Here is a 24776-nt window from a genome sequence, read left to right on the forward strand (position 1 = left end):
ACTGACCCTATCCAGTAAATCCTGCCTCTCCAAAGATGTAGTCAGCTCAAGCAGAGCGTCACCTTGCTGTGACCATACCATTTCTGAAGTGGCTGGTACCATTTCTGGCTGCAGAATGGGAGTTGTTTGGCGCTAACGTGAGCAACTCTGCTCAGAAATGTAGAAATGCCCGAGAAGCCTTGATTTCCAGAAAGGGAGAAGTATTGACCCGCTGAAAATCAGGTTCCTTTAAAGGCATCTCAGATGGTGTGCTCAAATATCAAAGCGTCTCTAGTATTTATTACCCTTTAGAAAGTAAGACCATAAATTCTCATTTACATTGAAGAATTGTTTGTAACCTGCAACAGAGCTACCAGATTTTCCAGTAAAGACTTTGTGATGTTGTATTCATTAATCTCATTAAATCTTGGGATCATTCAGTGGTGAGCACTGCTTACATTCAGGTATTTATTTTATTCTTTCTGATCATTCTTTGCCCTGCCTACTGGATAAGTCCTTGCATTTGTTTATCTTAGGAATGACTATTTTAAAATGGTTGACATGTATTTATATTTTTAGCAATGTCATTTTCCCAGGTGTTACCCAAGTTTCTTCCGGAAGATCTAAGACTCAGACAACATAATGAATCACTGACACTGTTTTCTTTTTTTGCAATAGGAAATGGCAAATGTTTGAAACAGTGTCTACCTAAAACCAGATAATACTGGTTTTCTTGTAACTTCTGTAGTGATGCTGCGTGCTGCCCAAGCACGTGCATAAGTGCTAGATAGGACCTGGGGAATAAAGTGTAGGGTCTTGCGTTAGGCGGCTTGGCACAGCATAAGGCTGCACCATGCACTGGTGATCCCCGACAGCCCAGTTCCTGAGCTGGGTCAGCCAAGAGGGCACTGGAAGAGATGGGGGTGAATACCAGACTCTGCCCCTGGGAGCACATGTCAGCAAGACATCCCTCTCCAGAGACAGTTGCCCTGATTTCCTGGGCACGCAAGCAGCCCCTCCACCCCACCTCATATTTGTTTTCTAGCCTGCTGGTTCTTAAATTCCTTCTGTCAAAGTAATACAGTTTCTAACCCATTATGTAAGGTTCATGTTTGTCACCTCTTAACCTCTAGATGTGTGTTTTTCTTTTGATCCATGTTTTCCAACATATCTAAGAGCAGGCTGTGCCTAAAAGAGTAAAGACACATTCCTTCTGAAGCTATGTATTCATTTTGTTCAATTAATATTGTGTAGAGAAAGCACTGGTGGGTTTTGTATGTATACATTACTAGAAACCAAAATTACTGTGTGCTGGAGATAAAATTAGTTTTGGAAATTCCTTTTCCCCTTTCAAATAAAAATAGCAGAATCTGCCTTTAATTGACCACCTCAGTCATCACAGAGGTTTCCTGTGTGCAGAGGCTTTGCTTTTAATATCTGTTTTCCTTTGGCTTTAAAGAGTAGTCTTTATTTGCAAGTTTATTATAGAAGCGTTCAAATTAGAGGTGGGCTGAAACCGCAAAGTTTATGTCTGGATCTGGATGCAACTTTCCAAAAGTTTCAAGGTCCAGGTTTGTGATTGTCCTGACCAGAGATTACAGAGGTGTCAATAAAATTCAGGTTGAGAGCCACATCTCCTGGGTGTGGAAACACAACACTTTGGTTTAAGCCCTTTCCCCAGTGTATTTTGTAAAGCAGATTTACGAAGTGGATTATTTCTGTGCTGACCAAGAGGAAGAGTTTCCTTTTTTTTTTTTTTTTCTTCAGATGAGAAAAGAAATGTAAGCAGTACTTTTCCAGACACAAAACAATGCGAACAAGTGTCATTCAACACAAGATGTTCACAACCTCCTTTATTGTGTTGAAGCCCTTCTCAGCAAGTTCTCATGATAATTTACACTTTTATATCACAGGGCTGGGAGAAGGTTCTGCTCTTCTTCACCCGGACAGCAGGTCCCACCCTCGGTCCTTGGAGAAGAGTGCATGGAGGGCTTTCAAGGAGTCACAGTGTCATCACATGCTGAAACACCTTCACAATGGAGCACGGATCACTGTGCAGATGCCTCCCAATATTGAGGGACACTGGGTCTCTACTGGGTAAGGAAAGACAAGATAAAACAAGATGCTTGAGTGATATATGTGGAAGAGAAGAGGGGAAGGAAGCAGAGAGGGAAGGATGAATACTCCCACTTTAAGCAGCAGGGGAAATATTTTCTTTAATATGCTGGTGCTCTACATTCCAGTTGCTTTCTATATGTTTATGTATCAAAGGAGAAGGAGCGGCGTTACGTACATTAGAATAGCATGCCATAAAGCTGTCTTGATGAATCAATTTATAGTCTGGATTTTAAACAGCATGCTGTGAAATATCTTGAAATCTCTCTTTGAGTAGGAAGGAGCCCAACAAGTTGCCAAAATGGATGTTTATTCAAACATAACATTGTACTATCTTTGACTACATGCATTAGATCCATTGAATGGGTCCTTGTTTTCAGAGCATGTGTCTAGTACAGGTTTTATTAGCAAAAGAAAGTAAGAAGCTGTATTTCACCAGTTCTATTGCTCTCTCTGCATGATGACTTGTAATTCAGAGAGCTGTTTTGCTTTCTGTGTCTCAGCAGGCAATATTCACATACTTATTTGAACTGACTTGTACTAGGAAAGAGTGGGGTTTTTTAACAGAAGGGAGTGTATTGATGTTAAGCAGTGTGGATGTGACAAGGGGGACACATTTGAAGGCTCAGAAGGACTTTCTACAGGAAGTGGAATTTAACTGCCATTTATGCTTTCAGAAAAAAAAAAAAAAAGAAAAACAAAATACAAAAAAACCACAAAAAAACCCAAAACTTGAATATTGCATGGTCCAAATTCAAGCCAAATAGAATTTTTGTGTTAATAGCCAGAAGTTTGCATTAACTGCCACTCCTGTTTGAAAATCTGAGTGGAAAAGCTAAGGACACAATCCTGCAGATCCACTACAAACCAGAGGTGGTGGAGCTCCCATGAGAAGCTTCTGCAGCAGCACAGAAGCCAGTACTTTGTACTGTTCTGTGGATGGTTAGCATTCACTTTCTGATGTTATCAGTCCTTTTGCTAAATCTACCATGCAAAAGAGAGGAATAGATGTTTAATAAGCTGCTACTTTTTTCAGAGAAGAATTGAGTCACATGGTGGCCCCTAGACAAAAAGAAAAAGTAAAACATAACTCAGAGCATTTAAAACTACAAAGATAAAGCCCTTAGATATGATCACCACGAAGCAGTATATTAATAACAGCGTAACAGCAGAGGAAATTGTTGGTTAATTGGCAGGCCACAGATGCCTGGTTCCTATTCCCACTCATACCAGAGGAACACTAGTACCCAGGTGTCTCTGTGGACCCATGTGGGTTTGCTTAATCTTGTTACCTGTAGTGTAACCTGATGCGCCACCTTGCTAAAATTTTTTTTCCATCACTTTCTGTCTTCCCACAGCTGTGAAGTTAGAGCAGGCCCAGAGTTCATCACAAGATCTTACAGGTTCTACCACAATAATACATTTAAGGCCTATCAGTTTTATTATGGTGGCAATCGCTGCACAAACCCTATCTACACATTAGTTATACGTGGCAAAATCCGTCTCCGCCAAGCATCCTGGATCATCCGAGGGGGTACAGAAGCTGATTATCAGCTACGCAACATACAGATCATATGCCACAATGAAGCAGTAGCCAAAAAATTAAGCGAGTTGGTGAACCATACGTGTCCTGGATTTATACCAGAAGATAGTCCCTGGGAGCAGGATGTGAGCTACGATCTGCTGAGAGAGGAGAATGGCTGTGAATGCACCAAAGCTCTGAATTTTGCCATGCACGAACTCCAGCTGATCCGTGTGGAGAAGCAGTACCTGCACCACAATTTAGACCACCTTGTGGAGGAGCTATTTCTTGGAGACATTCATACTGATGCTACTCAGAGGAGGTACTATCGGCCCTCTAGTTACCAACCTCCTCTTCAAAATGCCAAGGTATGTGTGTGTATATATGCCCTCTTACTGAGATACTAGTGATAAAGCCCACGTTATTCAGCTCTTCTGAGTCAGTGCACTAGTGTAACCTAAAATGTAGGTGTGCTTATAAAATAAGAGGTCACTTGCAGCCTCACAAATGATGCAACCAATTAACAAAATATTACAGAATGTATTTTGTGAGAATAGTAACTTTTCTGTGGTTTATGCGACTGTATCAAATATGCAAAAACTAGTCTGATGGACTAAGGACAACAAAGGCCACTCTAAAGATGGAATCAAAGACTTGTATGAAGAGGTGGTAGTGTTTGGCTGGGACCATGGCTGTAGTCTAGCAGCTGAGAAGAAAGTTTCATGCAGGACTGAGAAAGGAGAAGAGAAACAAGCATCAGTGATGCTTGGATAGCTGTGGGAGTGCCAGGGAGAAAGGAAATGGAATTGTCTCAGCATATGGAAGTTGGGTGATCCGTAAGCTGAAGAGAAAAAGAGGAAATTGGAAGGTAGACACATGAAAGGGGCAACATGAAGGGAAAAAATCTGATGGGCTGTGCAGGTCATCGATCCAGATGCAGCCTCACACCTTAATGAAATGAAAACCAGGTGAATTTTGAATGGGGCTCTAATTCTATTTGATAATTCAGTTTTCAAAGGGCCTCAAAGTGCCCTCAGCTTCATTGGGAACTGATCAACCCATAGCAAGCTAAATAAAAATCAAACAGAAAGACTAGACACTGATGGCCTGTAGCAGGAAGGAGGTCTAAAGTTCTTTCCTGGTAACATTTCAAAGGCAGGTGGTGATTGGAACCACATTGCTGGGTGCCGTTGCCATTGGTGTGCTCCAGCTGGGCACTGCCGCAGCATCACTTAGAGCTAGTGGACTATCACCATTTTTTAATCATCTCATTACAACCAATTCAAAAATCAGCTACAGCTTATCAGCAGTAGCAGGAAACACAACAGAAGGGAGAGTATTGATGAGAAAGCCTTGGCTTTCCCTTCCATTCAAAACTGGCTGCCCTGTGTTGCATCTGCCTCCTGCGAACATCGAATTTCAGTAGTTCAGGACCTTACGTGATCTGCTTTTAATCATTTTAATAGCCTGGCCTGGGGATAATTTTAAACCAGTCAACTGTGTCCTTGTATGAAAACTGCTATCATTTCTGTCATTCTTATGCTCTCTTCAAGTGACCAAGGATAAATTTTCCTTTTTAAAAAAACATATCTTCCCAAAACGGAGAATTTCAGCAGCAGGAGATGAACCCCAGCATGTTCCTCATCAAGATTTTACTTTTCTCTGATTAATTCAAACAAGCACATCAACTTTCTGTTTGCTTATTTGGGAGTGAGGGTTCTTTCCTATATCTCTTCCTTGCAGGTATTTGTAAGTACAAGTTATCTGACAACAGCTATATGTTGTATCTGTTCTATAAAATACTGCAGATATTTTTCTGACCACATGAAACAGAGACAAAATCTTGATTTAATTCACCTTAGCTGTTTTTTTTTTTTCCCCCATCAAATCTAGTTGTCTTATTATGGACTGATAGATAACATAGTGAATGCTTACACTTCCACCTTTCAGTAATTTCATTACAGTCAGAATGATCAGATGTACTGTCAACCAGCTTTATAAAAATAAGATTTTTGTCCAGGTCTGCTGTAATTTTAGGTCACACTGATGATTATTTTCTTGCCTGTCTCTTCTGCTCTTATAGCGTCACTTTTTCCCTCTAAAATATAATGCTCAAATTTAAGGGATTAAATCTTGCGTAAGAGGTCTGTTTCTTGAGCTAGGTTAGCTAAATAAACTGAGAGCACTGAAACTCTCACTGATGTACACAAAGCCCATTATTTAAGGCATGATCTGATCCACTCTGACCTGAGTGGGTGACATCTCTACGTGGAAGATAAGAGCAGCCTCACCATGCCTGCCTGAGTCACCCTGCACAGCTGTTATCCTGCAGTCCCACGTCTCCTGCCCAGGAGTACCCTGCGCACCGACCAGGGAGAGTCTGCAGTGTGGATGCCAGGGGAGGCTTCCACATCATATATATAAAAGAACTGAGGGAGAGGAAAAGCAAACAAGCCAACTAGTTCTCCATTGGTATTCATGAAGTACAGTGCTTCCAAAATGATTTTTGGTAGCCAAGTCTTGGCAGAGGCTGAATCTTGAGGCTGAATTTATGATACTGGAAGCCCATTCATAACAGTACTATCGGCTACAGAAAGTGCTGTTACTGTAGAAAGCATAGGTTAACTTTGAGTAAATACGTACAGATTCCAGTTATCTGTGATGAAACCACTGTAGTTTAATAAATGGGGGCCCCAGGTCCTGAATTGCAGGCCACTGCTCAAATCCCAGTTTGGCCAGTTATAAATTCCAACAAGTTACATTACCTCTGTTCCTCCTCCAAGTGTTGCCTGTATGGTCTGCTTGGCTCCCACAATGTATACAAATGGTGTCGGGATTGCTGGTGCACGTGTGTCAGCTGGAGCCTTCAGTGGCAAAAGATGTGTAGGTTTAATACAAGTTTTAAGTGTGCAACAGTGCAGCTTCTCCTTGTGTTTTTTAGTAGGTTCCTCTTGCTCAGATTTGATGTGAGATTTCATTTTTCTGAAGAGAAGTCAGGCCTGCTGATACCAGGCTTTCAGAACGATACAAATAACAATACCCCTAAAAAATTAACCTTTGCCTCAGCTGCTATGAAAGACTCCTGGGTGTTGGTTTGTACCTAACTGTGAAGTTCTCTATAACAACAGGTTCTCAACCCGGCTGTCTGACCTAGTGTTTGCCAAATGTAGGAAGAATAGTAACAGAGATGCTTTTTTTTAAAAAAAAAAAAAAAAGTCCAGGCAAACATACCGTTGAAAGGTTATAACCCATCTTCTTTGAACTCTTTTCCTTTTCTAATTGTTGCTCCACTGGGACCCAGCTGAAAATGAGTTTAAATGCTAAATTGAGTTTAAAACTACAAGTCACAGACTCCTCTGGAAACTGGACACCATGAATAAATAGAAACGTTAAATCAACTTGTTTTTTTAAGGTTTCTACAGTCATACCAAGAGGTTAGGGAGGCCAGGAAATTACTTCTGAAGTGAATCAGGTGTATTGTGTGGAATCTTTCATTTAAGGCTTTTTTCATTTCCTTTTTATTTATTTTTATTTTAAACTTATAAAGGCCTACCTAAAATAAGTTAAGAGGATTCACTTTTTGAGTTAAATTTATAGTTCGGCCTCTATATAGAAAAAAGTTCCACCCAGCTCTGGAGTTTACACAGCCTGTAAAGTTGGATGTGGTAGCCACATTCATTACTTATGTGGTTGAAATGAATGGTAATTAAAAGCAAATGATTTCTGGATAAGTTAGGAATGCCAAAGCCACATGATCAGGACTTTAAACAAATAGAATTGGACCTTCTCCAAATTCCTGCAGTGATTTCACCACAGGATGGTAAATCAAAAGGGCTGTCCAAAAACCAGACAGCTTTATGCTGAGCTACAAATCTGAATAAATTCACAGATTACCATATCTCAAGTGTTCATATAAAATCAGGGAGCTTTTAAGAATATATATGTCATCTCTTAAGGCTTTACAAATTCTCTTAGATAAGAGCATAGCTTAAACAAAATCCTTCTGTAAAATACTTGGAAGTTCCTGAGTGCAGCTGATGAATAGGTCACTGTATAGATTTATCTTAACTGTCCTCTAGCTTTGCACAAGATGACAATTAGGACTTGTTGATGAATGAGTCTGAACATCTTTGATGTCTCTTGATGTTGCAAGTTTATCAAGGGATTCAAGCTATTGCACATACAGCTTCTTCAGCCAGCATGACACAGCCAGCACACAGGTGGAAAGGGCAAGACGGGGGAACTGCCTGGCCATTATCTCATGTATTATACAAAATATTTCAGATTAGGACAACACCAAGGAGCCTGGCTGATTGGTCATAAAATCACAACTTATTTATTTACAAATATGTACAAGGACTTGTAGCATGAAGGAGGGCTTGAATGAAGTATTCATTCACTATGCAGAAGGACAGAAGATGTTTTCAGAGATAGCTGCTCTAAAACTACAGGAAATGTGTACAACAGCAATACTGGGACACTTACTTCACATATAATTGCCTCAGCAATAGTGCTCTGTAAACAAAGAACTCCTTGTGCTATTTTGTTGTCTGACAGAGTAACAGGAAAGATCAGAGTAGGGCTGTGATGACCAGTCATTCTAGTTGCATCATTATTTAGGAATAAGGCTGGAATGGTGTGGAACATCACAAGAAGTCTAAAAGATGGTAGGATAACCTTCCTTCTGCCTTTGCCATGCTCAAACATTTGCCAGCCACACACTTTCAGTAAGACATTTTCCCTTGAGAATTCAATTCCAAAGGATCAATTCACTATTACGAGTTTATTCAGCAGCACCTGGCATTTGCAGCTAATACAGATTCAACGTATGAAGACTGGTGCTTGGGCCTTCCTTTAGCCAGGCGGTGAAAGAGCAAAGTTTTTTGTGCTTTTCAAAATTTCATCTCTTTGAAACTCAGTAACTTCATCTATAGGGGAATGCTATGTACTTGTGGAGCTCCCAAGGGAAATGTAAGCATGAGTTAATAAATAGATGTTAAACATGTGAAGCGCCTCAGAGAAATATGCAAAACATTATCTCAACCCAAAAGTGTAATTTTGGAGGACAAAACTCCTTTGTTTGCCAGAGTAGTGCCACTGGACTTCTAGATTAAGCCAACACTTGAAAGGTTTCTTTTGTTCATTATTACTTGCAAAAGACTCTTGGTTAGGGAAATCATGAGGGGAAGCGAAGAAGGAATATTCAGAAGAATGTTCAAATAGGTTAGTTCCAGGTTTATGAACAATGACAGTGTGATGCCCTGCAGAGACAGGAGAAGCAAACACCTTCTAGTGCAGCATGGCTGCACTTGGCAGCGCTGTGGGCTGTGGCCTTGCAGAAGAGTGCTCCTCTGAAGGTGCCACTCTGCACTTACCGCCGACGCCAGCATTAGTGCTAGGCAAGGGCTGAAGCAAAAGGTTGCTTTTCACTCTGTGTGAAACCTTCAAAAGTTAAGTGTTGCTTTTAAAGCCCTCTTCATTTTTGTTAACTAACACTGTTCTGCAACTGCAGTAAAAGCCTGCCCCAACACAAATACAGTACCAGGGATCAAAATTAACTATTTAGCCTAGCAAAATAAAACACGTGCCTTCGGATCAACTCAACATATGTATCTAAACTACTGACACCTTCCTTGTTGTTGGCACCTAACCACAATTGCTTCATCTTTTGTAAGAGGGGAGGGAGGACTCGCTAGTAATATTGCTACATGGTTCAGAAGGCTATATAGGTTGCTTTTTAAAGGTGTAATAAACTCATAAGGCAGCTTTATTTTGCAATACTCTGTTCCTCAAGACAGACATTCAAGCTGTCCCTTCAGCTTCACCAGGATTTTTTTTGTTGATACTTCCCAAAATATTCATGTCACCATAAATTTTATTATTTTAATGGGATAAATGACATGCAGGCATATGCACCTGAGAAAAAGCCTGCTTTTCTCTGTTCTTGTATTTTGTCCAGGCTAAAGTAGTTTATATCAGAAAAGAACAACCAGAAGACTTTTTTCATTTTATGTTGGTTGTGTTTATTTCAGTTTTATGCAGCATTGTGCAATCGAATCAGCATTGTAGATCAGACAGTTGTGTAATGATAGTGCCTCTAAATTCCTTCACTATCTTTCCCTTCATGGGAGCAGTTAATAAAAACTGTTCCTTAATATCTTAAAATATATGGTACACATTTGCAGATAAATCTGTACATATCTCCACCCTCCTTCCTGTTTGCAGCTCCTCTGTTCCCCACCAAAAGAAATCCCAAACTGACAACCCTGCAAAGGAGTTACCACTCTCTCCAGCATTTCACTTGCCTCAAGATTTTTAATTAAAGTTTTAAATCTTAGTTATTCTTCATTCTGTTTGGCAGGCTGAATTATAACTGTGTCAACTGTGCTTGTCAACTCCCCAGAGCCAGCCTAATGCACATTAGCCAACTCAGCTTCGTATGAGGTCATGGAAAGCCTGCAAATTATCACTTTTGTGGTGGAGAGAGATTGTAGTCATTTGTTAAAGTGTTGTCTTGTTCTGCAGTTATCTAGAGCGGTGGAGGAGGGAAGCTTGATACTATGCTGAGCAATTCATAAAAGTATCCTTCCTGTGGACTCGGCTTCTTGGCAATGTGAGGCAAAGCCATCCAACTTTTTTGTTGTTGAGTTGGAAGTATTTCCTTGAATTGACATTCTCCCAAGGGCTTCCATTTGTACTCATCCTGGGAGCACTCTGTTACTAGCACTAAAACCTGGCACCTGGTTTTCTTGGGTGGTGAGGTTTAAAGCATTCTGACCAGACATGCCTTGTTCCAGTCCCATCTGGCCCTGCCTGTGACACATGGTATTCAAGTGGGTGTGGGAGATGATTGCTAAGCATGGCTTTCTTACCCTCTTCTTCTTCTTTCCCTCGTGGTAATACATGCATTCACATGGCAGGGGTTTCCTACCCCAGTTTTTGTGACTGTTGGACCCTACAAGATCCCAGGCCAGCAGTTGGGTCTATACTGCACACAGAGTTCAGGCCTGAGCCCACACTTGAGGAAACACGATGCCTGGTCCCTCAGCACACATTTTCCTGCAATGATGATAGGCTGGGTGCCACACGCCCGACCCAGCCACTGCTGCGTGGCCCATCTGGTGACATTGCATAGCCAATGTCAGACAAGCTGGCCACAGGATCCACCCAAAAGGGAAGCCCCCGATGCAAGAGCAACCTTGTGAACAACCAGAGCCTGGGTTGCCTTGTGTGGGCTCCACAGCTTGGTCAGGAGCATCTTCTCCAGTGGTGGGAGAGTGCAGAAGGGAGCCAGGGTGGGCACTGGGGCTTTTGCTTCTTGCACTACTGTATATATGAAACCTGCCCTCCTTTTCCAGCCATGAATGAGACCTGCTTCTTGCCACACACCATTAACCAGTGCAAATGAGGGCTGGCCAAAGGTGGTTTTATATCAGCTGAGAACCTGGCTCTTCTGAACAAGCCACCAGCACAGACGTGGAGGCTAAGACAGCAGAAGTAGAGTGTTGTAGAAATATAATTAATGTCAGCACATGACTTGATAAGGCAGGCTATTGCTACAGAAATTTGAAATAAGTGACTTCAGCATGGTATTACTGTAAATGAGTGGGGGCAGGTGTGGTGGCAGCAGCCCTTGAGGAGAAACCAGGCCCAACTGGCAATGGTGTGGGCGCCAGGGAGGGAAGGGTGTACTTAGAGTAGCCACATAGAATATCTGGGTTTGAATAAAAGTTGAAAGTTGAAAGGCCTGAGCCCCAAGGGAGGTGTTACAGAAAGAAGCCACTGCCCTGCCAAGGGTTTCGGGTTGGGTTTTGGTTTGGCACTGGCATTGCTGGAGGGGAAGAGGAGAGCAAAGAGGAGTTCAAAGGTGGCCCGATAGTTGTGAAGAGCCTGTGCTTTTCCATCTTGCTGAGGCAGAGCTGATACTTGAATGTCTTAAACAGGTTATGGTATGAGGATATGTTCACCGTGCAGTGACTCCAGAGAAAAAGAGATGATTTTCCAAGTAATTTTGGGAAACTACTGTGTAATTACATGCAAGTTTAAAAACCTTGCAGGTATAAAATAAACCTCTACTGAGAAAATTAATCAGCTTCACTGCTTCTCAGAATTGTCCACTGCTTTTCCTTAGCCCGGGTCAGCTCTGAACAGCAGCAGTCCCAAGTCTGCCCCAACACCAAGCCTCCCATAACAGGACCTGCCATATTTTTTGATGGTTTAGGACCTTACTACACATTGCTACCTTCTACGCTTTTGTCTTCTTAATGTGTCTGGTCTGGTAAAATACCAACTATTTGCATCTATAAAAGATGATAGAGAGAGTCTGTCAGAAAATGCTCAAAGTTCTCCATTAAAAATACAAAAAAAAATCCCCTAAAAATCCTTGTCTCATTTTTTGAAGTGAAACATTTACTTTTCAGAGAAAAATTGAATATCAGAAAACAAACTTTTGCTTTGTGTCTCTCTTCCTCCAGATTGTGAAACTCAATGAGATATTTTCCCATGTCCGTTTTAAAATAAGGATCTAATAAAAAATATCATATTAATTTTTCAGTCTGTTCTGCTAAGAATGCACTGCATCTCTCAGACTCTAAGTAGTCTGAGCAATGAATCTTCCGTTAAAAACCAGTAAATTATATTTGACATTAATTAATCTCAAAATTAAATTGAGATTAGTTATTTTTCCATTATGTAAATAGCCAAATATCAGAATAGCCATCTATTGTAATTCTGCAGAAGAAAGGTTGAGTTACAATTTCAGCTGTTTCAGACAAATAGTGCTTTAAAATTTTTAGGCTGAAATACAGACACATTGGCAAGATACAAAGAATAAACAACAGTATTTTCAGACTCCTCTTCACTATTAGTGCTTGTTTGTTTTGTTCCTAAATACAACTTGCAGTGTATCCTCTCCATGATATTAAGCACTGATTTCAGCTTCTGCTTGAACCATAGGAAAGGGTAGATTTTCTGTACGTTTTGGAAGGAGTTTGGTCCCTAGTTGTATTATTCTGTAATAACAGCATAGAAGTACAAAGGTGTTCAAAGAAAACTAGAACACCTTCCAAAAAGATCTTTCTAGGTGTTATTCGAAGCTCATGTCACCATTGCTCAGAGAGCATCCCAGTTATGTGATACTTTTTTGGCCTGGGCCATAAAAAACCACTATGAATTGATTAGAGGCAAATTAGTCCTAGGCAGCCATAGAATCCCATAGAATTTAAGAGAAAATTGAACTATGCTAAGAGGGTTTATGTTTCTGACTATCCACAGCAATTGGGGAAAAGATCAAGAAACCTCATCCTTGTCTGCTTTTTTTCTATTAGAAACCTCTCTGCTTGGCTTCCAGAGCTTTCTGGCCCAGTTACCACTTCAGCTGAGGCAGCAGGAGGGAGGGATAAGGAAAAATGTTGGTGGAAATTTTCAGATCACAGTTTTCTCCCCAGCTAAAAGGATTGAGTTTCCAGCCAGAGAGCCTCATGGATTAATTCAGAAATTGGCTTTAAAGAAACACCTGTGAGGGCAGGGAGTTGGGGCACCATGGATTTGGCATTGCAGAGCTGCAAGGAGGCATCCTTCATGGGAAGGGATCTTCCAGTCACTGCAGCCATTTCAAGGGTCAGTCCTTCTAGCAAGACACCACTATTAAAAATATTGCATTGTGCATCTAAGATAATCAAAACATAGAACAGGTGTTCATCCTGTCCACTGCTCATTTTATTGCCTTTTGGTTTATGTCATGTCCAAATGAGCTTTTTATTAGAGTACATAATCATGTTTGGACTCGAATGTCCTCTGCTCTGTTCCCTATTTTCTTTAAACGTCTGTTTTTAGAAAATAATCTTTCCCTGAGACACATGGAAAGGGAGTGATATGCAAAGCCTCAGCTAGTGCAATTAAGAGCCAAAAGCAGCTGACCTAAAAAAGCAACAGTGAAAAATACAGTCAATTGTTAAACATAAATTACTCCATAATTAAGTCAAATTGCCTCATAACTAAACTAGATCTTTCCCTCGTCCATTACTTGGATGAAAATTGTACTGAGGGAGTTTACATGCGGCATATTCTTCCACTAAGAAGTTCATAACTCTCTGAAAGATAGTATCACAGAAAGAAAAAAAAAAAAAAAAAAAAAAAAAAGGTTTATGTGGGCTTAGATTCAAGCGCTGGTCTCAGGGAAGTGATGGATTCAGGCTACAGCCATATGAGGTGCCTGAGCCAGCCTGTCATCTCACTCCTGTGAAAGGGATACTTCTTCCCTCCTGACCACCCCAACCTCTCCCTGTCCCACTCCCTCTTTGCTTCAAGAAGTGCCCATTCACCTCAGCCCCTTCAGCCAGGCACACCTTCAGTAACAAAAAGGCAGGCAAGATGGACATTTCTTAGCAGTGCAACTGGCCAGACCTTCAGAGCTGGTGCAATGCCTTCAGAATTAGAAGGGCTGCACAGAGTTACAGCAGTTCAGGACCACAGAGGTCAAAGAGCCAGATGAGTTAGAGACAATTCATAGAAATCAAAGTGAAGTATAGTGGTGAGTTAACCTGGACCTTCCTTGAGTTTGCCCAAGGCAAGGAGTCACCTCCACTCAGTGTAATGTCAGCCAGTGTAGTCATACTGCACAAGTTTTGTAAGTTTTGAGAAGTAACTCCTCCTTATGCCTCAAGATGTGAAGCCATCCCTGATAAGGAGAAAGGGGCTGCTTGTAGTTATGAGTTTTTTCCACCACAGAGCTCCATGGACCTCTTTCTGCCTACTCTGCTGCTGGCCACAGCCAAGGGACTAAAGTAGCTACAAGTGTTACTGGTCTGCACCTTCTACACTCCCAATATGATGAAGAAGACATCAAACTATGATAATATTCTCTGCTGAGCATCAGAGCCTTGACTCATAATATACATGTTTTTTATTGTTGTAGAGGAGAGATGAAACCTTAAATCACTGCTAGAAGAAAAGCAAAAAGAACATTTATGCTTGATAGTCCTTCCTGGTCGAAAAAGCCAAAAAATAATGTTTTCACAAAGAGGATTGATTACAGATCTTCTCCTTGTCCATCCACTAGACCTGAGAAACAACAGAGGAATCCCACAGTCAAGGGTGACCAAGAAGACAACAGCTTGGGTTTCCCTTTGGTTTTCTTCAGATTTTGAACAAGGGCAACAGAAACCACTGGTTCCCAGGTTAAATTGCCTTGGCTCACAAAGTAGCTGTGGAGGGCAGGCTCCTGAGAGGGAAATGTGAATATAAACCAAACCACCATACTGCTCTGCCAAAGTCTCCTCTGGGAGACAATAAGAGCTTTCAACTCCACTTCAATAGAGAAGGAACTGTAACAGAAATTTTCTCTTATTATTGACCAACACTGTCTTTTCCTTGCTTTCTTGCTTCACTTTATGTGAGTGGGGCAATCATAGCAATAAAGTTACTGTCATCAGTGCAGTTTATTCATCCTTAAAGTGTTAGGAAGCAGTGATGCCAGTCCGTCCCATGGTGGGACAGCCACACTGGAGAAAGGAGTGCTTGATAGACACCAGCATCTTCCACAAGGCAACACTTTGGCCTGGATCACTGCAGGTGTCCATGCAAGGCAGCAGTGGGATCTTTTTGATGTTGATCTCCAAGAAGAAAAAGGTTATATCTATTACACTTCAAAAATGAGTGTTTCCTCAGTGCTTTGCTTAGCAGTGAATGGCATCTCACACCTCATCTGACAGTTTTCTTGCAGCACCAGCAGCCCTGGCTCAGACAGGTCATCCCTCTTCACAGCTGGAGCTCAATGTTAACAGGGTGGCTCTGCTGCTGCCTGAGAGGTGCCAAGGCAGTCCCCACCTTTCCCCAGCACCAACTCATTTCCCAGTCATTTATAAGTCACCTGCCCCATAGCAATCCTGAGCTACAAACAGCCCAGTAAAACAGACTGCTTTCTGGAGAAAAAGACTGACATCCTTTGAAGAGAGCTACAGGTTCAACAGACTAGGTTCTTAAGTCCCAAACAAGCTTGCAGATGAAACCTGGTGAGATTTTATTGCAGGCAAAAGGAAGGTTTTGAAGATTTGTTCCAGGAATAGAGCTACACACATTTTTTATAACAGTTATTACTACTATTTTATTTTTAATCATATCCAGGCCCCTGAAATTTATACTTGCTTTCTGATAGCTCAGTGTCTTTATTTAGCCTCCTACCAATCTAAAGAGCTGTAAATTGTGTTTCTACGAAATGAGGAAGGTCACACAAGAAATCTACAGCATAATAAGAAAAATAACTGGATCTTGGTTCTGCTCTTGACCATCAGAAAATCCAAACTGAAACTTGCAATCTCAGAAAAAGGCTCAGTTTCACTGTCCTTATGTGTTACCTGTGCTTTCAGTGTTCAGGAGAACCAGATGTTTTGAACCAGCCTATGCTGTCAGTAGCTATGGCACAAATCTGTGCGAACTTCACCAGTTGCAGTTAAATTACTCTATTAAATGTTCCTTGTATTTTCACTAAGATACTAATGGCCCTTGCACGCGCTTGCAGAATTTAGATGGAAAATGTATCTTTAAATTAGTTAACAAGCCCTATGGTGGAAAAGAACTGCATCCACTTTAATAGCATGCTGACATGTGGTTCCAAAGACCATGTGTTTTGGGGTGGAAAGACCCTCTGGAGGTCACCAAGTCCAACATCCTTCCTCCTCAAAGCAGGACTGTTGGCCAGCATGCGTTCAGATCAAACTGAGCTACATCATTTATAGTTATTTTGCAGATAGACCATTATTCTACATCCCAGGGATGCAGAACAGCAGACTTTTCATTGATTTTACTGACTTCTGGAGTCTATACCTGGTCTGGGGTGAGGACAAATATAAGCCCTGTTTAATATGTGTAAAAGGACTATATTATGGGAGTTGTATGTTGATTCTCTGAAGCTACGTATGGTCATATTATTGGAGAAAATCAGGGCAGTAATGGAGATTGTGTAAATGTCAGCCCTAAAGTGTGCCATGGGCTGAAAGCAGTGAGTAGAGAAATGCTGACTCCATAGCAGCTCACATGGACTTTAAAGTACAAGCAGCAAATACGAGCATTCACATTATGGAGAGAGCTCAGAAAGATCTCAGAAAAGAATGCTGGAAAAGGGCACAAAGAAAAAGTGTATAAATATCTTTCCTTGATGGCTGCGTGGGGAGCTTCAGCTCTTAACTTAGTGCACTCTGAATTGCACCTCGGGAAAACACCTCGCAGTTTGAACAAGGTGGATGTGAGTAACCCACCAGTGCATCCCCCTCTCTCCAGGAAGGATCGAGTAGTGTCCTTGAAAGATGAAAGCACAAGCTGTCTGTGTGAGTTTTTGCCTTTCACTCTGAGTATAAGCCTGCTTACAGCTCAGAGCGCTGCCCCTCTGCACATCACCAGCTGACTAGAAAGCCTCTACCATCAGGTCCCAAGATGTAAAGAAACAGCACATCACCAACCCAAAACTAGTAAAACAGAAAGCACTGCTTTTATCTTGCAGCATGGCATTTATTCTTGATCTATTTGCCATAAAGGAAGTGAGCTAAAAAATTAGTTTTTTAGTCCTTTATTGGTCCATAAAATTTACTCCAGGTTTAGCAGAGCAGAGACAAATGCTAATGCTGCTGTCTCTCTTGCAATTGAAAAAGTGCAAAATACAGTTTGAAAAGAGAATAGCTCATCCAAACTCTTTTTGCCAACAAGACAAAACCTTGCAGAGGCAGAAACAGCCTTAGGAACAATGTACAAGTCTCTGTAGTTTTATTTTCTGATGTCAGGAGGTGTCAAGTGATGTCAGCACGAAATTCCCTACCATAGTAAATTACCATCTGCCAGCTACTTCTATAATTTGAAGGATAAAGTCACCTTTTTCTAGATCCTATAAAAAGCTGAACTAAAATGTTAATTTCAGATAAATGTGGATGAGGGAATTAATCTCTTAACTGCTCTCCTGCTGTGCAGCCTTATACATACAAAACCAAATGGCGCATCTTTCAGGTGTTTTGAATGGTGAGAACCTGCAGCACACGAAGATAAAAAATGACAACATATTCCTTAAAATGTGGAGCTGGTGTCACGTCAGCATGAAACAGACGGCCTGATTCATTGCTCTGTATAATGCCTGACAAGGGTTTCTCTCTGCTTCATTTCAGAACCACGACCGCACATGCATCGCCTGCAGAATCATCTACCGGTCAGACGAGCACCATCCTCCCATCTTACCCCCCAAGGCAGATCTGACCATAGGGCTACACGGAGAGTGGGTGAGCCAGCGCTGCGAGGTGCGACCAGAGGTCCTCTTCCTCACTCGGCACTTCATCTTCCATGACAACAATAATACCTGGGAAGGTCACTACTACCACTACTCTGACCCCATCTGCAAGCACCCTACCTTCACCATCTATGCCAAGGGACGCTACAGCCGGGGAGTGCACTCATCAAAAGTGATGGGTGGCACGGAGTTTGTTTTCAAAGGTAGAGTGGCTTGCTACACTGGGGGCAGAGGTGGTTGCATAGTTATGGATCAGAGCAGAGTTCACTCCTAACAATTTGGATGCTGATGATTTCATTCTGTCATTTGCAGGAGTTAGTCGTTCTTAGGCAAGTTCACAGGCTTTGTGCGAGTGCCCAGCCAATACAGCTACGTGGCATTTCACACCACCGAAGCAATACTCTTTTGAGGGCAGAGATCTTGAAGTACAGCACAAGAAAATAAGAGTTGACATCACTAAGTCTTGGTGTACAGTGGCCAGACTTGAAGCATCTAAAGCAAAGTGTCTAAGATTAGATCTATGTCCGCGGGCTCCTTCAGTACAGAGAAAAAAGCACCTTTAGAAGGCATTTCAAGGTCTGAAGTAATATGAATATTTTTTTGCCAAAGATAAATGTAGCAGCACGTGTCTTTGCATCAGCTTCCAAGTGGCCCTAGAGAAAGTAAGGATGTCCCTAAAGACTGCTCTGATTAATCCCACCACAGTGAAGACTAGATGTATCTAACCAAAACCTCCTGAGTACTTTGGGAAACAGCACTCAGTGGTGACGCCACCCAGGTTCCTGCGGCTCAGAAGCTTTCCTGTGCAAATAGCCCTGTAGCACCCTGCTTAAAAAGAGCTCAGTGGCTTTAACCACTCACACAAACAAACATCTCCAAAACACAACATCCCACTGTGGCGCCAGCCCCAGCGGAGCCTCTGGAAGCCCCAAGCACTCTGTGGGCTCTTCTCCTTATTTCAGTTACCATGTGAGAAGCATAATGCTTCTTGCATGGCTCCAATTTAGGAAAGCATCTAACTATAAAAAATAATTTACTAATCTGGGACTTTCATAGGAGCCAGGAGATACCCATGCCCATCACAGCTGTTTACAGCTGCATGCACCATGTCCCAGCTCAGCTCCTGGGGTGCAATCCAATTTTCATTTGAATTTCTGGTTTATCGTATGCTAACTTACCTCACAGATCAAGGTCACTAATTTGGTTTTGTTAAAACTTTTAGGTTCACTTTCTGTAGATGAGCTTTCACACCAGCTAGGACAGAGAATGTGAACTGTAGAGTCATTGAGTCGAATACCTGTTTATAAAACCTCAGAATAAAAGTCCTCAACAAATCTTACCTGCAAGAGAATTTGGGATTTTGGTGTGTTGGGAGGCATGAGGGATGGTCATTTGTTTCTGTTTTGGTCAGCACCAATCCATTCAGATCCCCTTTTCTTGATATAAAGTATCAAACACATGCCAGGAAAAATCTGTGTTCAGCTTCCCTAGGCTCAGTTTGGATTTTCCCAACTTTTAAAAAACTTGGTAGAAAAATAAAACTTTCCATGCCTTAAGCTCCTTTAAAATACAGGCAGGTTAGAACTGCAGAAGCTGCAGCACTTCTACATTTGATACTGCAAGCTGCAGCCACTGTTTAGATATGAGAAAACATCTCTCTGTAGTTCAGCAATACTTTATAATTCATGCAAAAAAGGACAGGTAGTACAGGAATGTAGCACAGCTGTGCCGCTTTCCAAATTTTCCAACTGGACTTAATTATTTCGTTAGCTTTACAGGGTAACAGATATTTAAAAATGATGAAAAATGTATTATAAACAGCCCTACTTACAGATTAATACAGATGGTAATAAAACGTGAGTAAAGTTTTACTGTTTCCTCTTTTACCTATCTCCTAATATAACCAAACAGGCTTTATCTGTAAAGGATTGTCTGGAATTTATGAAAAGCTCTGCCTAGTCTCTGGCTGAGATATGTGGCCGTCAGGTTTTCTTCAGCTGAGTTTGTGTTTGTGTGTGTGTTCTGTGCAAGAAGCAATTACATTAAAGATGCAAAATGATGCAAATAAATTCACTGGCCACACCCACAATATGAAAAATTGATTAAAAAATGAACAAGCAGTGACAATTCTGATTTGACAGGTACATCCCCAATCCGCATGTTGTCTTTGCCTTTGTTTTTGTCCCTCTGCTGATAGCTCCTCTTTCTCTCTCTTACAGTAAATCACATGAAGGTCACTCCTATGGATATATCCACAGCCTCTCTGCTCAATGTCTTCAATGGGAATGAGTGTGGAGCACAGGGGTCCTGGCAAGTTGGGGTTCAGCAAGATGTCACCCACACGAATGGCTGCATTGCGCTTGGCATCCGGCTACCTCACACCGAGTATGAAATCTTCAAAATGGAGCAGGATGCCCAGGGCAGATACTTGCTGTACAATGGCCAGAGACCAAGCGATGGGTCCAGCCCTGACCGACCAGAGAAGAGAGCCACTTCCTACCAGATGCCTTTAATTCAGTGTGCTTCATCAGTACCCAGATCTGAAGAGTCACCAGAGGAGAATAAAATAAGGCTGTATAGCAACAGGGCACCGGAAAAACATCCCAGCACCCCAGCTTTTGCTTTGGTGTTGTTTATTTGTACTGTGTCATATTGGGACATTCTCAGCTAGAAGTGAAAAAAACCCTTATTTTTCATGACTACAAAGCCAGGATTCCACCCGACTGGGGGTTGTTTTTCTTTTGAAAGAAAGGGACATTTATTTTCTTGATGCACTTGAATGCCTGAGAACTGTTGTTCTTTTCCTTATTTCCCCCTCCTCCTCGAATCCCAAACAGCACTCGTTTGATGTTTGTGCTTTGAACTTCATCCAGTCTGATCCCTGGCCTGACATGACTGCACAAAAGTAATTGCACTTTAGGACTGCAGACTTTTGGGGGGAGGGAGGGGGTCTCCTTTTATTATTATTTTTTAAATACTGGGGTGAACGTTATGATACTGCTTCAGTTGTTTCTGCCATCTTACCATTGTGGTACTCTTCTCCCCAACATCCAGTTTCTCATCAGAATTTAGCTCTAGGGAAGGGCTTGGTGTCATGCTAGTACTGTGATAGTGACTTCCCCCTCTGACTTCACAGCTCTGATGTAGATATGTATATAAGGAGGAAACCCACAAAGATTTATCTTGTCATTATCTCACAGCTCATAACACGAAAAGAAACAGCAAATCAACAACCCTCCATTCAGATAGTGCTAAATTAAAAAAAATATCCCAAGTAATTTAAGCTATTTTTACAATTATTAAGTTGTAAAAATAACTAGTTGTTTAATATTTTCTCCTTCCACGTCCTTAGCTATGTAATTACTTTGAGGTCTCCCTTTGTACCTAGTGAGTATTTACAACCAAGCCCCCTTAAAGCCAAAGAGAAGCAGCATGTTTTCTGTCAGATGCACACCCTGCAGGTAAGCTGCCGATACAAGGCTGCAGGGACGACTTCTGTTTTCATATTCCTGAGGCCTTACATACTCGGCATGCAAGATTTGTGCCTTGGATTTTTCGTCAGACAGGTGGACAAAGTAAAGAAGCAAGTAGGGTCTAACATGTTCTCAGCCCTATTTAGCAGCGTATTTTTAGTAGGAACAAGCAGAGGAATTCAGCAGCAAGCACACCGTGGCCCCTAGCAGAGCAAGACAGCAGCTGGAAACAGACCTCCATCCATCTGATGGAGGGAGACTAGCCCTGTCTTACCAGAGGGAGAAGCAAGAGTTGCACAAATGCAGCCACATCTTCCCTTTTATCCTTGCTGGACTGTCCCAAAAAATACCATGTTTCATGGAGCTTAAATCAGCATTGGCTGGAGGAGACACTGCTGGGACAGTGGATAGGCACAGCCCTCAGAGAGCATTATTCAACAAGAGCATGCCCTGGAAGCCCTTAGGTTTCTCCCCGTGGCAAATACATCCTTGGGTGCACTGACGTGAAGCAGAGCAGACGCTGGAGGCAGCAGAGGAGATATTTAAGGCGAGCAAGGAGGTACATTGATGAACCATGCTCCCCTGCTTTAGTGGGAAGCGAGCTGAGGGCATGGCTTAACCTTGTGACATTTGGGCTGTGGCTTTCACTGATATATGCATGTGTTTTGGCTCACAGGAGGAACAGAAACCTGAATAAAAAACAAATGAGTAAAGTCATAGCATATCTTCATCAGTATCAGCAGCTTCTAGCTGCCCAGTCCAGTACTATGTGAGAAAAAAAAAACTTTAACATGTTATTTCCAGCATCACAGGAAAACTGTATCTTGGATGGAGGTCTTTCAGCTTTACATAAGTGAGCCTCCATACTGTGTGCTATAGCAAAAACATGATTTGAAAATACAGTGACAGCAGGGACCTTGGTAGCAAAAGCAGCAGGGAAAAAGCCATTCAAGCAGCAAATGCCTATGTTCAGGCTCCCTACCTCTTCAAAGTCCATGCCTTCTTAACAGTTTTTCCAAGCTGGTATTAGCCTCGGATGTTAATTTTATCAGAGTTGCAACAAAATTGCTTCACCTGGTTTTGAGACAGCAGGAGGAACAGTATCATAGGCTCACTGCCAGGTCAGATCACATCTTCCTCATTTTTCCCTCAAGACAGATGAAGAATCACAGAAAACTCATTAAGTCAGGAACAGAGCTTAGAACGGCTCAGTAATCACCAAAGTGTTTATCCATCCATCTGATATCAGATCCTCCTTCAGCCTGCTGGAAGGAGCTGAAAGCCAACCCACCATGATGATCAAGCCTTACGAACAACAGCTGCTCTGGTCAGCATTTCTTGATGGTTTTCTGCTCCACACAGTCAAGCCTACTTGAAGAGTCAGTTCTGGATCAGTTGCTGGTAGGGAAGCATTAGGAGCAGAGTTTTAACTAAAGGGTCAAGGAGGAGACACAATGCCTCTGAAAGAGACACTAGAAACCAGGATGGAGTTTGGTTTTCTCTAGCTAAACTTGAGTTTTGTATTCGGTAGACTGAGACCAGCGTATCTCCAACCAAGTTAATAGCTTCGTTTCTAACTTCTGTTTGAGCCCTAGTGGCATGAGTGAATTCACATCAGTTTTTATTCCTGAGGATGGGTATGGCAACAGTTTCAAGAGAAGGACCTGCCTAGTTCTTACCTCTATAAAGCACATTCATGGCTCAGCTGTTTTGACTCACAAAGTTACACTAAATGCAAACATAACTCAATGTACAAACTGGACAAGAACTGCTTCCCCCCCCCCGGCTTCTAGAGATAGTTAAAAAGGAAGTATTTGAAAAAGGCCTTCATAATGCATTACAAAAAATCTGACTGAGGACTCCTCTAGTTAGTTTATAGTGTTGACCAGAAATGCTGATCAACCCAGTTGATCTGGGTTCTTAGCATATGCTGCACCAGGTTCCCTCCATGTGCCTAATTTTTTTTTCTTTATTTTTCTATTAGCCAATACAAGTCAAGTTGGAAAAGATTTAAGTCTTGAGAGTGCATAGTTTATTTGCCAGTCCATGTTCTCTGCAAGGCTTCTCCTCCATTACAGGCATAGAACTAGGAGTTAAGCTTCCTTGATCTTTTGGTTTCACCACACACTAAATTAACTGCAGCACAGCACTGCATACATTTGTGATACAATATATTCCATTCATTTTATTTCTCCAACCTGACCTCATGCGCTGGCAGCCCCGGCTGCTAAAGAAGTTAAACCTCAAATGGTTTAGCAGTGGAAGACCTACAAACTGAGTGATCTGTCCATACCAAAATGCAGGAGCTTTAGAAAAATGAAACAATTAATGTTGGTACCTTCAATAACTACCAGCGTGGCCAGGACAGGGGAAGGTTTTTCCCTCAGTAATATCCTACTCAAGAAGCCACTTGACAGAAAAAATGGTAACCTGCAGTAGTTCTTGGGCAAATTGTTTTAACCGGTTCTACTTAAGAAATAGGCCAAAAGGGATCAGAAAAATCAAAACAAGTGTTCTTGCTCTATTTCTATACCGTTTACATACTGTGCCTGCTGCCCAAGGGTAAATGTCATTTCTACAAAGAGAAGTCTGTATTTTAAGATATAACGTCTGTCTTGCTTGAGTTGGAGTGTGCTTGCTTAAAGTGCAGGATTTTTTTTTAAAAAAAAAAAAACTTTTTATTTTTGTAAAGTTACAGAAGATATTTTTCTTCTCATCTATGTTCCAGATTAAACTGCCTGGGAAGTTTAAGCACTTGGTGAACTATTGATTGAAATAAAAAAGCCTAACTGAAAAAGTAAGGATTTTTTGCCTCCTATACACAGTGGATTTCTGTTCTGTTGACTTTCTGCCTATAAAAAAAAAAGATGGATGTCTTGGAAAGCGATAATCAAAAATCCCTCTGTTGAGTAATCTGTGCACAGCAAAGCTCATTTCTTGCTATATACACAAGAAAACACACCACTAGAAACAGCTCTGATGGATACAGCTGGATGACGGCTTTCACAGAACATCTTTGGGTTCTCTGAATAAAATGGGGGCTGCAAGTGTCCAGTGAGTAATGATGGTGTTGGCTTGCAAGAAGAGTACGGTCAGAGCAGCTGTGTCAGGACAAAGGGTGTGGCTCAACAGAAACCAAATATTTTTCATAAATGAGATGTAAGCAAAGAAACCAGCATTACTGCTCTGCTATTGCAGCTCACTTGTCTTAAGGGCTACAGCCAGGGGAACGGAGCAGGGGGGATTAGAAAGGACACTTTTCTTAAAAAGGAAGAAAAACCTGAAAGGAACCAAGAAGGGAAAGCAAGCCACAGGATAACAAAAGCATCTTTCCTCAGTGCTGTGCAGTTTCACTCTGCCTCACCTGTACACTGAAAGGAGGGGTGAAATGCAGTTAGTGAGACTTCCACTACCACAAGCT

At 41.7% G+C, this 24776-nt stretch overlaps 1 protein-coding gene across 1 annotated transcript; it reads left to right on the forward strand.

The window, feature by feature from the left end:
* The first annotated feature begins 1816 nt into the window (after positions 1-1816).
* APCDD1 (APC down-regulated 1) lies at positions 1817-24152 on the forward strand. The gene is made up of 4 exons (XM_026843002.1): positions 1817-2076; positions 3453-3984; positions 17764-18085; positions 20102-24152. The coding sequence occupies exons 1-4, from the start codon at positions 1817-1819 to the stop codon at positions 20551-20553; spliced, it is 1566 nt and encodes a 521-aa protein (XP_026698803.1). The 3' UTR covers positions 20554-24152.
* Positions 24153-24776: the final 624 nt, after the last annotated feature.

Source organism: Athene cunicularia (assembly GCF_003259725.1).
Source record: "Athene cunicularia isolate RWA chromosome 2 unlocalized genomic scaffold, athCun1 chr2_part1, whole genome shotgun sequence".
Classification (NCBI taxonomy): Eukaryota; Metazoa; Chordata; class Aves; order Strigiformes; family Strigidae; genus Athene; species Athene cunicularia.

What these genes read in the sequence shown, in the direction of transcription:
- APCDD1 (XM_026843002.1), top strand. Translation starts at nt 1,817, where the DNA reads ATGTTCACAACCTCCTTTATTGTGTTGAAGCCCTTCTCAGCAAGTTCT. An exon ending in CTCCTCTTCAAAATGCCAAG is followed by an intron (nt 3,985 to 17,763) that starts GTATGTGTGTGT and finishes GCTTCATTTCAG; the next exon opens with AACCACGACCGCACATGCAT. An exon ending in CACGGAGTTTGTTTTCAAAG is followed by an intron (nt 18,086 to 20,101) that starts GTAGAGTGGCTT and finishes TCTCTCTTACAG; the next exon opens with TAAATCACATGAAGGTCACT.